Source organism: Argentina silus, assembly GCF_951799395.1.
Source record: "Argentina silus genome assembly, chromosome: 10".
NCBI lineage: Eukaryota > Metazoa > Chordata > Actinopteri > Argentiniformes > Argentinidae > Argentina > Argentina silus.
Genome location: NC_139664.1, coordinates 16,977,574 through 16,989,204, shown reverse-complemented (window position 1 = coordinate 16,989,204; position 11,631 = coordinate 16,977,574). Strand labels below are relative to the sequence as shown.

The 11,631-nt window shown below is 47.5% G+C and overlaps 1 protein-coding gene across 1 annotated transcript; it reads left to right on the top strand.

Moving 5' to 3' along the window:
- Nucleotides 1-1,391: 1,391 nt before the first annotated feature.
- Nucleotides 1,392-11,260, top strand: faxcb (failed axon connections homolog, metaxin like GST domain containing b; the record flags this gene model as incomplete). Its single annotated transcript, XM_083678775.1, has 6 exons — nucleotides 1,392-1,651; nucleotides 3,998-4,133; nucleotides 4,491-4,687; nucleotides 8,968-9,185; nucleotides 10,203-10,319; nucleotides 10,869-11,260. The coding sequence occupies 6 exons, from the start codon at nucleotides 1,392-1,394 to the stop codon at nucleotides 11,258-11,260; spliced, it is 1,320 nt and encodes a 439-aa protein (XP_083534901.1).
- Between the last annotated feature and the right edge of the window lie 371 nt (nucleotides 11,261-11,631).

Genomic DNA, 11,631 nt, shown 5'->3' with positions numbered 1-11,631 from the left:
CGGCTCTTTATTAATTTGTTTCCAGATTGATTCATCATTGTATTTGTCTTATCAAAATTAGAACAAGTATGGAAACGGAGATAGGAGAGCTGATGCTATTATGAAGCTGATCCCAGTATTATGAATTGTTATTGTTTTGAAACCTGTACAACATACCTCCCTAACTTCTGAGCGCTCGTCCACCCCCCGCGGGATTGTCCACGCTGTTTGCAGAATGTCTGCAGTGTAGATTTTGGATAGAGTATAAAGATTTTAATATTGGAACAGCAGGTGGTACTATTAGTTAGACATACCGAGATAGACAAGGCCAAGAACGATTATGAATTGCGCGAGTAGATGTGATGCCCAACGGGACCGGTCTTGGGGGAGAGCGCGGCACCGAGGTTGGCACTCGGTCTGACTCGGCTGGGGTCCCTACGATGACGTAACTGACCTTCGGGGTTGTAGAACCCTTACGGAATCCCCGTTTCTCAAGCAAAGTTGTGTTCGCAATACAGAGATATGCCCAAAACAATCACAACGGAAAACACATTGACCGGATGTATTCTTGAAGATGAATGCTTTTTTTTTTTACACTTTCTAAGTTGTTGCCGAGTGAGTATGAAGACTGATGGCCATAGATAGGCACACAGTAAGGTGTGACGATGAGGAGGCACTTCTAGGAATCGAATTAGCCTGTTCGTGTCGCATGCAATCGTCTAAATGGCTGAATAATACCAATTTAAAGCACGTATTACATTTGAACAAGTCAGTGATACATGTTGGCATAATCCATTGCATTAAGATTGATATTTAATTTGTCTTAGAACCAAATATTCGCCCCTGGCTACAGTAGCCTACATGTGAAAGTGCGGCTCATTGTATAGTCTATAGGCTATTTCATTATTAGTTTATATTGTAGGCCTAAGCCTAATGTTTTTCGATCAACACATTACAGAATTCATTGAATTGACTCTATATAATAATTACAAAAATAAATGCTCACGGTATATTATCATCAAATGCTTTTTGGGATACAGGATGAATACAAGATAATTTGGCTATATAATATTTGCATAAATCAACATTTACAAATGGGAACAAGTTGTAAATATGTATGGTATATGTATATGTATATCAACTCTCGTGCTGTTGTTTCCACTGAGCTGTGAGGGGAGTGCCGCCGCGGTGACATCACTCGTTTCCATTGGAACAGACAAAGGCTCCGAGCGGTCGCGGAGGAAGCCGAGGAGGGTGCGGGCAGCCGGGCACCATCAGGGGCGAAGATGCTGATTTCCCTTGTTTTGGCAGATCAACTACATTCCACATCGCCATGCTTTAGCAACGTAGGGACATATTGATGAAGCGGGCAGGGGTTTTCGGGTGGACGCAGGAGGCGATTGAGAGAGAGAATGTACTGGAGTGCCGGTTTCGCCTCGTCCCGGCCGTGTGTGGTTGAGCTCGGCCGGAATCACAGCCTGTCCTTCGGGCTATGTGGCTCCGATGAGCCGCAGTCTTTTTATGGGTATATGGTCGCGGCTCCTTTACAGGACTACGGTGGGATCATGTCGGCATTGGGGTCGGACTCCTGGTGGAAGAAGACTCTCTATCTCACTGGTGGTGCCCTCCTCGCCGCGGCTGCCTACCTACTGCATGAGCTGCTCGCCATCAGGTACGCAGGCAACGATGCTATCTGGTTTCCATATTCATTTTATATTTTAAAGACATCACGCATGTTGAGTATGTCTACATTATTCACTGGTATGTGATGATACATCTAAAGGCTAGTAATATTCTATAGGCATAAGTCTATATATTGTTCACATCATGGGATGTGATGTTAGGGATGGGCACTGGGCACGATATGAAGACTCATCAGTGCATTTCACAGCTCCTCTTGACAGATCTCTGAAAGCTGAATGTGGCTGTTGTTTGTTTACGCTTATTCCATCTCCCTGATATGATCTGCATGAGTTTGCATGTCGGCTGGCCGAGGCCTTTGCATGTTTTCTCTCTTGAAGGACACGAGATGAAAAAAAAAAAAAAAAAAAATAATAACCTACAGTGTTTTGAATCACTCGTCAGCTCACGCACTGTGCCTACTGAGCCATTTACGCGTGAATAACCCGGTCCTCCGGCCCCCGCAGTGTCGTCACGACCTTTACTGACCTCTCACGTGAGCCTGCTACGTTTTTGTGTTTGCTCCGAAACGTATTGATACAGTAGGCGAGTGAAAGCGGATGAATCAATCTACCCCGTTGAATGAAATCCGTCTAATCTTTGAGAGTGAGGGATTAGTCCGGACGGGCCTATTGTTAATGTGATGAATAGCGCTCCTGTCCTCGCAGTCGTCAATCAAGGATTTGGGTTTAGGCCTGCTACACAGTACATCCAGTAACAGTAGGCTGCCCTATGCTCCGTGTAATCTGTCACACACTCTGGCTTTGCATTTCGGAAACATTGTTGAATCACGTTTAGTGTAGTCTTACCCTATGCCTGCTTATTTTTCTTTCGATAGAAACATATTGACTGAAAAATAAACCAGTTGTAGACTGGTATCGTGCCATCTTATTTTCTGAAGCAACTCAATGTATTGTTATGTTATGACGCGAGGTATATCTTTACAATGAGGAGCTCAGTTATGGGTTTCAGCACCACACTGTGATGGACGCGACGTTGTTATTGTAGGCCTATGAACGCGGTTTCAGCACCATAGCTGTAGGGACAGCGACATTTTGCGAGAATATGATGTGGGTGGAACTCGTGTTCTTGTGACTAGCCTGTGCTCGAACAACATGGACACATTTTAATACCATCCTTTTTGATAAGGTCTAGTAGGCCTATTCTACATGATACTTAACTTGCAGGCCTACATGATATTAAAATGAAAGTATTTACGACGTAAACTGAATTCAGTAAGTTATCAAACGCGTACAGTCACTGACTTAGCTGTAACTGTCAACCTCTACTTTCTCTAACACGATATATATATAATTCATAACATTTAAAAAAAAAAAAAAGAAGAAGAAGAACCGAAGCAAGTGTGAGATTGCCAGGCCCCTGTGTGTGTTTAATTATTAAAGCCTAGAAAGATGTGTCAGTGTCAGTCACCTACTGTACCATGTAGACACAGTGGGGTGGAAACCAGTGGAGGTAGAGATCTCAGTTCCGTGTTTTACACCAACCCTCATTCCATTTCGTGCATTACAATGAGCCCGTCCTCCGATGTCTACCTCCGCCAGCCTCCCCTGGTGGAAACACAAGGACTCTCCAATGGATACTGTTGCTTTCATCAGTAGTCTTACTGTGATGACTGTAACCTCATACGTCGCTGGCAGAGAGACCATTGAAAGGGAAACCCAGACCTACAGCATCTCTGCAGTATTGAATATCAATGAAGTCAATAAATAACAACCAACCAACCCTCAACATGTAGGCTGTTGTATAAAAACATTATGAATAGTGTGCATTTTAGGCTCACACGTCTTTGCTGTGTTGAGAGTTGTGAAGGGATCTGTTTCCCAGTGACAAGGAGCTCAGGGAGAGAGAGAGAGACGCTCTCCTGTTGTGTCATGGTGCTATAATTGGCACCAGGTGAGACCCTAGCCTCCCAGAGAGGTTTCTAAGAGCCCCGCTCTCCTCCAATCAGGACGAGCCGTGGTATTTGTCTCACGTCACACTGGCCTAGAAACAGCAGCAATTTTCCTATTTAAAAGGTTAGAGAGGTTAACATCTCTTTTTGAAGAGAGACCTGTTTTCAGAGAGAGAGGAGGGGGGCTTGATAACGTGGCTGCCACCTGTACAGCTGCTGCCTCACCCGTGGTGTTCAGCCAGCTTCATGTTCTGTTTGTGTGTATGTGTTTTTCCATCTCTGTGTAAAACAACAACAAAAACACACCCTGTACCTTATTCCCTTTAATGATTTCAGTTTTCTGTGTCTGTCTGTGTGTGTGTGTGTGTGTGTGTGTGTGTGTGTGTGTGTGTGTGTGTGTGTGTGTGTGTGCGTGCGTGTGTTTAGGAAGGAGCAGGAGTTGGACTCTAAAGACGCCATCATCCTCCACCAGTTCTCCAGGCCAAAGACCGGCGTCCCCAGCCTCTCACCGTTCTGCCTCAAGATGGAGACCTACCTACGCATGGTGGACCTGCCCTACCAGGTAGGTGACAGCACAGCGGGCCCAGTGTGTGCTCAGACCTCCTGGGGAGAAACTATATTCGTTTTTTCTTCAAATATACCTTGATTTTTTTACTTTCCCTCCCAGTCCTATGTCAATTGGACTGGGTTTTTCAGTTTTCCGGATCATTCCATTGGTTCCATTGCCTCACAAAAGCAAATTCAAGTACACCTTAAGTGTCTGGAAGAGAAAACAAATATTCTTCGATCCAGGTCACATGTAAAGTACAAATGCTGTACATGTAAAACACATGTAAAACTTCAAACGCTCAGCCACAACAAGAGAGCGTATGCATCAACCGTAGGTATGGTAACCGTATGTTTCCCCTCTCCTCTCCAGAACTACTTTGATGGGAAGCTGTCGCCCCAGGGCAAAATGCCGTGGATCGAGTACAACCACGAGCAGGTGTCGGGGTCAGAGTTCATCATCGACTTCCTGGAGGAGAAGCTGGGCGTCAACCTCAACAAGAGCCTGAGTCCCCAGGAGAGGGCTGTGTCCCGCGCCGTCACCAAGATGGTGGAGGAGCACCTCTACTGGTGAGTCATCTCTCCTCGTCGCCCACGTTCCAATATTCCCACTAGAATACCATTGAGAATCATCTAGAAGAATACACGGCCATAATATCGCTCATATCGCCTAATATGGAATATATTCTAAGAGGTATGCTAGTCTGCTTATTGGAACATAAACACTCGTTGTCACCAAGACGATTGAGCGATATCTCCACTGGTGAGTCACTCGTGGTCACGTTCCACTAGCCACATTAGCATACCATTAAGAATGCATGGCCAATACAATAATACAATAACATAGTATGCTAGTATGGGTGTAGTTAGATAGATAGCATATTTTCCTCAGAGAGGAGAATCATTTCCACAGCCCATCAGTTACAATACAAGCAACAACATACTTACTGTCACACTGTACTGTGTGTTGCTTTATGATGATGTGTTGCTTGTGCTGAAACTGCTGGGCTGTGGACATGATTCTCCTCTCTGAGGACCATGAGGAATGGTAGAGAGTACAGCTGAGGGACATTGCTGACAGGAGAGTACCTGAGAACCGTATTAGAACAGAACCACTCACTCTAGTCTTTTACGGCCAAACCACCCTGAAACACGCCAGATCTCGGAAGCTAAGCAGGGTCGAGCCGGGTTAGTACTTGGATGGGAGCCCGTCTGGGAATACCTGGTGCTGTAAGCCCTTTGGATGGCAGGTAGCCTAGAGGTTAGAGAGGCCAGCCAGCAATCGGTAGGTCGCTGGTGCTGGCATCATTAGGTGCCTACCGCTGCCGTTGTGCCCTTGAGCAAGAACCTTCTAATTGCTCCTGGGGTGCCAAACTACGGCTGAGCCTCTGATCTGTGTGTGTGTGTGTGTGTGTGTGTTGTGTTGTGGGTGGGGAACAATAAATAACACATTCCTAACAATCTGATTGTGTGGCAAATAAAGCATTTGACTGATAGTTCCACTGTAGTCCCTTCTCCGATAACACCTCTGACTCACCCTCTCACTCTCACTCTCACTCTCACTCCTCTGTTCTAGTGGTGAGTCACTGAGATGTTCGCCCTGGGGAGCGCCGCTCCTGCACGGAAAAAACACTCTGCCTCTTTCTCCCTGCTCTGCCTGGGCCTAGACGCTGTTCCATTATTGAGAAAACAGCGTCTCCGTCATCCCTCCCTTCCTGGAAGTGTAATCACTGATCGAACACTGTCGGAAAGATGAGAAAAAGAAAGGATAGAGATAGATCGCTCTGGCCCATCATGTCCAGTGATGTTAGAGAGAGGGGTGATGACCCAAAGGAAGAGGCTTTTTTTTTTTTCTTTAAAAAAAAAATATATATATTTTTTTTTTAGGGCATTTCTGCTTTATTGGGATAGAGACAGTAGAGATTGACAGGAAGGATGGGTGAGAGAGAGAGAGAGGAGGGATGACATGCAGGATATGTCGATGTCCGGAATCGAACCAGGGACCTTGCGATAATATGGTATGCGCCTTAGTGTGCTGAGCGCCCCAAGGATGGATTTCAAATGCGTTCCTTCGCCTTGCGTGCGAACGCTGGTTCATCTGTCTGTCTGATATCTCTTTCGAGATCCGTCCGAGAGCTTCAGAGAATACACACGAAAGTCGAAGACGCTGAGAAGAGAGTGTGTGTGAGAAGAGAGTGTGTGTGAGAAGAGAGTGTGTGTGAGAAGAGAGCGTGTGTGAGAAGAGAGCGTGTGTGTGTGTGTGTGTATGCTCTGTTTACTTCTCCCTGTTTTCCCCTGGTCTGTCCCTTGATCATGGGACTGTCATGTTTATTTTAGTTCTGAGGCAATCTCTTCTCCACAGTACCTGTGTTCTTATGAAAGGTCAGTCACTGTCAGTCTGTACACCTTTTTTTTTTTTTTTTTATGAATGAGGAGATGCACCATCGCAGTCCCAGCCCCCCCCCCCCCCTCTCTTCCTCTCTGTACCTTACACCACCTCTCCCTCTCTGAACAGGCTATGTTTAGACTCACAAAGGGTTATTGATTACATTATTTAAGCCTGTGCAGGGCTGGGAGGGGCGGGGGGGGTGGGGGGGGGGGCCTTGCTGCTCTTTGTGATACCAGCTGCAGGCTAACATCACAGGCTACAGTGTGATGATGTGTCACACACAGCTCTTCAGACTCAGGCAAATTAGCATGATCGATGTTGCCATAACGACATGGACGGGGGCGGGGGGGGGTCTGGTGTGAAAAGCTGCTCTGTAAGAGACGGTCGCCTTCTGCTGGATTTCATCACGGGTCCACTCGGTTCGTTAAAGATTGTGTGTGTGTGCGTTTTATAGAACATAATTATCGACATTGGAGCGATGAAATCGTTTTAGAAGGTTTTAGTAGGCCTATTTTGGCCTATCGCCTGCTATGTGGATGTGTTCATTTGAATACCTTCAGTGATGCGTACGTATTGATTCCTGATTAGGATTTGGCCCTGATCTAATATTCTGCATAGATTTCATCCAACAGAGCCCAGATGTACCAGTAACAAACAGAGGGGCCCTCTAAGAGGACCCAAGCTGGTCAGATGATTCAGTCAGATCGGCGTATTAGGAGCAGACTTGTCATTTATCGTGATGCACTGCTCTCTTACCCCCCCCGTCTGAGAGACACAGATCATGTTACAGGAGTGGCCGTCCCTCCAGCCCAGAGGAGACAACAGGACAAGGACAGTCTACACTGGAGTCACATAGGCCACTATTCACAAAACACCTTTAAAGTAGGACTGCTGATCTAGGACCTGTGTTTTGCCTTCTAGAGCCACTATTGTCAAAGTGGGGTACACGTTTACCTTCCCAAACAGTGCTGTTGAATAGCCGCAGTCTTAGTACCAAAAATAAATGCATGCACCCTATCCAACAGAATAATATTATCACAATGTCTATATTTATGTGTATATTATCACAATGGGGTACTCAGTAGGATGTAGAGTGTCTCAGGGGGTACATGACTGTTAAAAGTTTGGGAACCACTGTTCTACAGCATAATGAATAAGATGACATGGACGGGGGGGGGGGGGGGGGACCTAATCCTAGATCAGCACTCCGAGATGCTTTGTGAATACGGGCCGTACAGAGAGTCCGAATATACCGGCTGCTGCTACGGCGTGTTTGATACCACTCCTCATTCCGTTCCGTGTATTACAACGAGCCCGTCCTCCGCCGATGTCTACCGCCACCAGCCTCCCCCTCTCCGCCGTCCCAGTGCCCTTTCCTCTGGGACGGGAATTGACAGTTATTGAGACAGACGGAGGGTTTCTCTCCCAGCGCGCCGCTTTCTCACTGCTTCCTGTCTCCCCGCGGGGCTGTTAGCAGGCTGGCTTGTCGCTAGCTAGCCCACCAGAACACAGTGTCTCTGTCAGTATGAATAGTGTCCTCTTAAGCACTTAAGCACCCCCCCCACCCCCCCACCCCCACTCACCCCCAATGTAATACAATATCCAGACATCATACAGTAGATGTTAGTGCTGCCAGTGAACTGGAACCCATGTTTGGATGGAGGGATGGAGGGATGGAGGGATGGAGGGATGGATGGATGAGGGGTTGATGGATGCTGAAGGGAGGATGTGGAGGAGAGGAAGCGGTGTACCTGTGAGTTATTGATTAGGGCCCTGCAGGTCGATTGGTAGTGAGTTACACAAAGCTGATGACTGGCTTGGGATAAGAGACGGGATCTGATCCTTCCGGTAGGAGAGTCTGTTATTCACTTATCTTCTCTCTCCCTGCCCCAGAGACATACAGTACAGTATTTAAGTATGTACAGTACCAGGGTGTATCACTGTGTGTTTAGCTGTAGTCTTGTTGAGACAAAGATCCGAAATCTGTGAGTCTCCATGCGAGACTGTTGTGTCTAACCATGGTGTTGATAACCTTCGTGTGTCTGCGTGCGTTGAATGTATACAGAATCTCTTTGCGGGACGGTAGACTAGCATACTGTACCAGTCAAAAGTTTGGACACACAAAAACAATGTTTTTTCTTTATTTGGATTATTTTCTACATTGTAGATTAATATTGAAGACATCAGAACTATGAAGGAACACATATGGAATGATGTAGTAAACAAAAAAGTGTTAAACAAACCAGAATATGGTTTACATTTTAGATTCTTCAAAGTAGCCACCTTTTGCTTTGATGACAGCTTTGCCCACTCAAGGTGTGTCCAAACTTTGGACTGGTACTGTATGCAGAATCTCTTTGCAGGACCCTAGTCTAGCATACGTCTAGGTGGAACACCTGTGTCTAATAGTAATCATAGACATGTACTGTACATATCTGGATGTGTCTCTGTGTGTGGGCAGGACGCTAGCTTACTGCCAGTGGGTGGACAACCTGGAGGAGACCCAGAAGATGCTGGCGGTGACGGGTCCCCTGAGCGACGCCCTCAAGTGGATCCTCAGCCACCTGAACGGCAGCATGGTGCAGAGGGAGATGTACGGCCACGGCATCGGACGCTTCTCCAAGGAGCAGGTCTACGCCCTGATGGAGAAGGACATGAGGACACTCGCCGCTCTGCTGGGTACGCGGGTGGGGCGGAGAGGGGGGGGGGGGTGGTATGGGGGTGGGGGGTGGGGGTGGTGGAGGGTTGGAGTATAGGGGGAGAGGAAAGGAGAGGGGAGGGGAGGGAAGAGGAGGAGAGGAGAATGGGGGAGAGGTGGGAGGGGAGGAGTATAGGGGGAGAGGAGTATGGGGGAGAGGAAAGGAGAGGAGAGGAGACGGGATAGGGAGGAGTACAGGGGAGGGGAGGGAAGAGAAGAGGAGGAGAGGGGAATGGGGGAGGGGAGAGAGTTGAGGAGAGGCATAGGGGGGTTAAGAAGAGGGCAAGAGAAGGCTGACTTTACACAAGGCGATAAAGAGACTGTCTAGGTTTTAGCTCCATAGTAATCGATATTGTCCTCCATGCTCAACTCTCACCCTCATATGACACGCCCTCTAGCGGTAAGATAGATGTACTGCCTTTCTGGCTCCCAGATGACTTCCTAATGGCTTTTTTAGGGGGGAAAGAGCAGAGAATGATCATTGATTTTAGAGTAAAAGTATATAGACCACCTTAATCTGCTCCATTTGAACTTGAACCCAACTTTTATTGGCTTTAAAATGGATTTCCATTACTCTGTACTGCTTCCCCTGTGGGAAGACAATGTTTCTCCCAGTGTGGACACCAGGGGAGGCTGGTTGAGGTAGACATTACAATGAGCCTGTCCTCCGATGTCTACCTCCACCAGCTCCACCTTGACCAATATGGATACAAAGATGGAGGAAAGGTCAAAACAGTGTGTGAAATATAGACAGACAGACAGACAGACAGACAGATAGATAGATAGATAGACAGATAGATAGATAGATAGATAGATATAGATATAAAACAGCTGTAACAGCAGGCGGTATATTCAGACTCTCTGTTCAGCCCGTATTCACAAAGCGTCTCAGAGTGCTGATCTAGGATCAGGCCCCCCCCCCCCACCTATATGCAATGTTAATGGCTCCTTGTAAAGATGGCTGTCTTGCTGACCCTTGGTGCTTCTCCGTCCCACAGGAGACAAGAAGTATTTCATGGGGCCCAAGATGACCACGTTAGACGCCACGGTGTTTGGTCACCTGGCCCAGGCCATGTGGACGCTGCCTGGCACGCGCCCAGAGCAACTCATCAAAGGTGAGGTCGCCCACCGCCAAGGTCTGTCACTGTTGGCTCTGTCCACAAACTACCGCTGACAGCCCCTTTACCCTGGACGCTGGTGTAGATCTGATATGATTACATAGCAAGATAGCAGTACTCTGGCCACTTATTTTGAATTATACCTTTCCAGTCCCTTCAGATCTCTAGACAAGAGTCTAGGGAGGAAGGGCAAGGCGGAGGTCACGGTAGTGTCTGGACAGGTCTTTGAAGTGGTAATAGTCCCACACAAACAGGTTTTTGGAAAGGGATGGATAGATATTTGTGTCCAAAAAATGTAGTTGTCTGTTTCGTCCACAGGATGGCAGTCAAAGCCTGTGGTGTGCGCTGCAGTGTTTGTTGAAACGTTGAGGACTCAAAAACATGACTTCAAACATGGTCTAGAAAACACCACTAGAGAGAAATTAGAGATGAAAGTACCTTATTTTAGATATCTGTGGACATACAAATCTGAGGTAATTAATCTTCTCACGGGTAACCAATGATTATTATTCAAAACATATTTCCCCACTGTGTTTCTGCGTACAGGGGAGCTGATTAACCTGGCCATGTTCTGTGAGCGTATGAGAAGGAGGTTCTGGCCTGAGTGGTACGTGGACATCGAGGACCTGTACTATGATGGAGATGGAGACACTGACAGCAGCAGTAGTGGAGGACGTGTCTCCCCTACAGGCCTACTGGACCTGGGCCTGATGGACCTGGGCCTGATGGACCTGGGCCTGTTCTCCCGGACAGACACCATGGAGGAGACTCCCAGCACGCCTAGCACGCCCGGCAGCCCCTCTGGCCCACACACACACACACACACACACCCGCACACACCCGACACGGACCACTCCCTCTTCGACTCGGACGTGGGCACGGGCTCCGAACACGAGCTGCAGCTCAAGAATGACCCGCCCCTAACCCCTGACCCCTGACCCCTGCTGATCTCTGTTCTGAGAGGGGATAGGGGATTGGCTGGCGGAGTCAGATGGACAGAAGCCTGAACCAGTGAGTGCGCTGGCTGCTATCTGAATGGCTTCAGAGAGCTGTTGACCAGAGAGGCTGCGGTCTCTCTCACACGAAGGAGCTAAAACATCCTGTGACTGAACCCTATATTCTAATCATGTAATATCAGTGCACCCAGACAGACTGGGTATTTGTATGCAGAGCCTACCGTGTGAACTGAACCCCCATGTGACGTGTGTTACAGTATCATTTGTCCCCCTGTACTACTACTGACTATGATGTTGTCACAGACCTTGCCTTACCGTGTGTATCTCAGTTCTCCTAGAATACGAACTGGTGT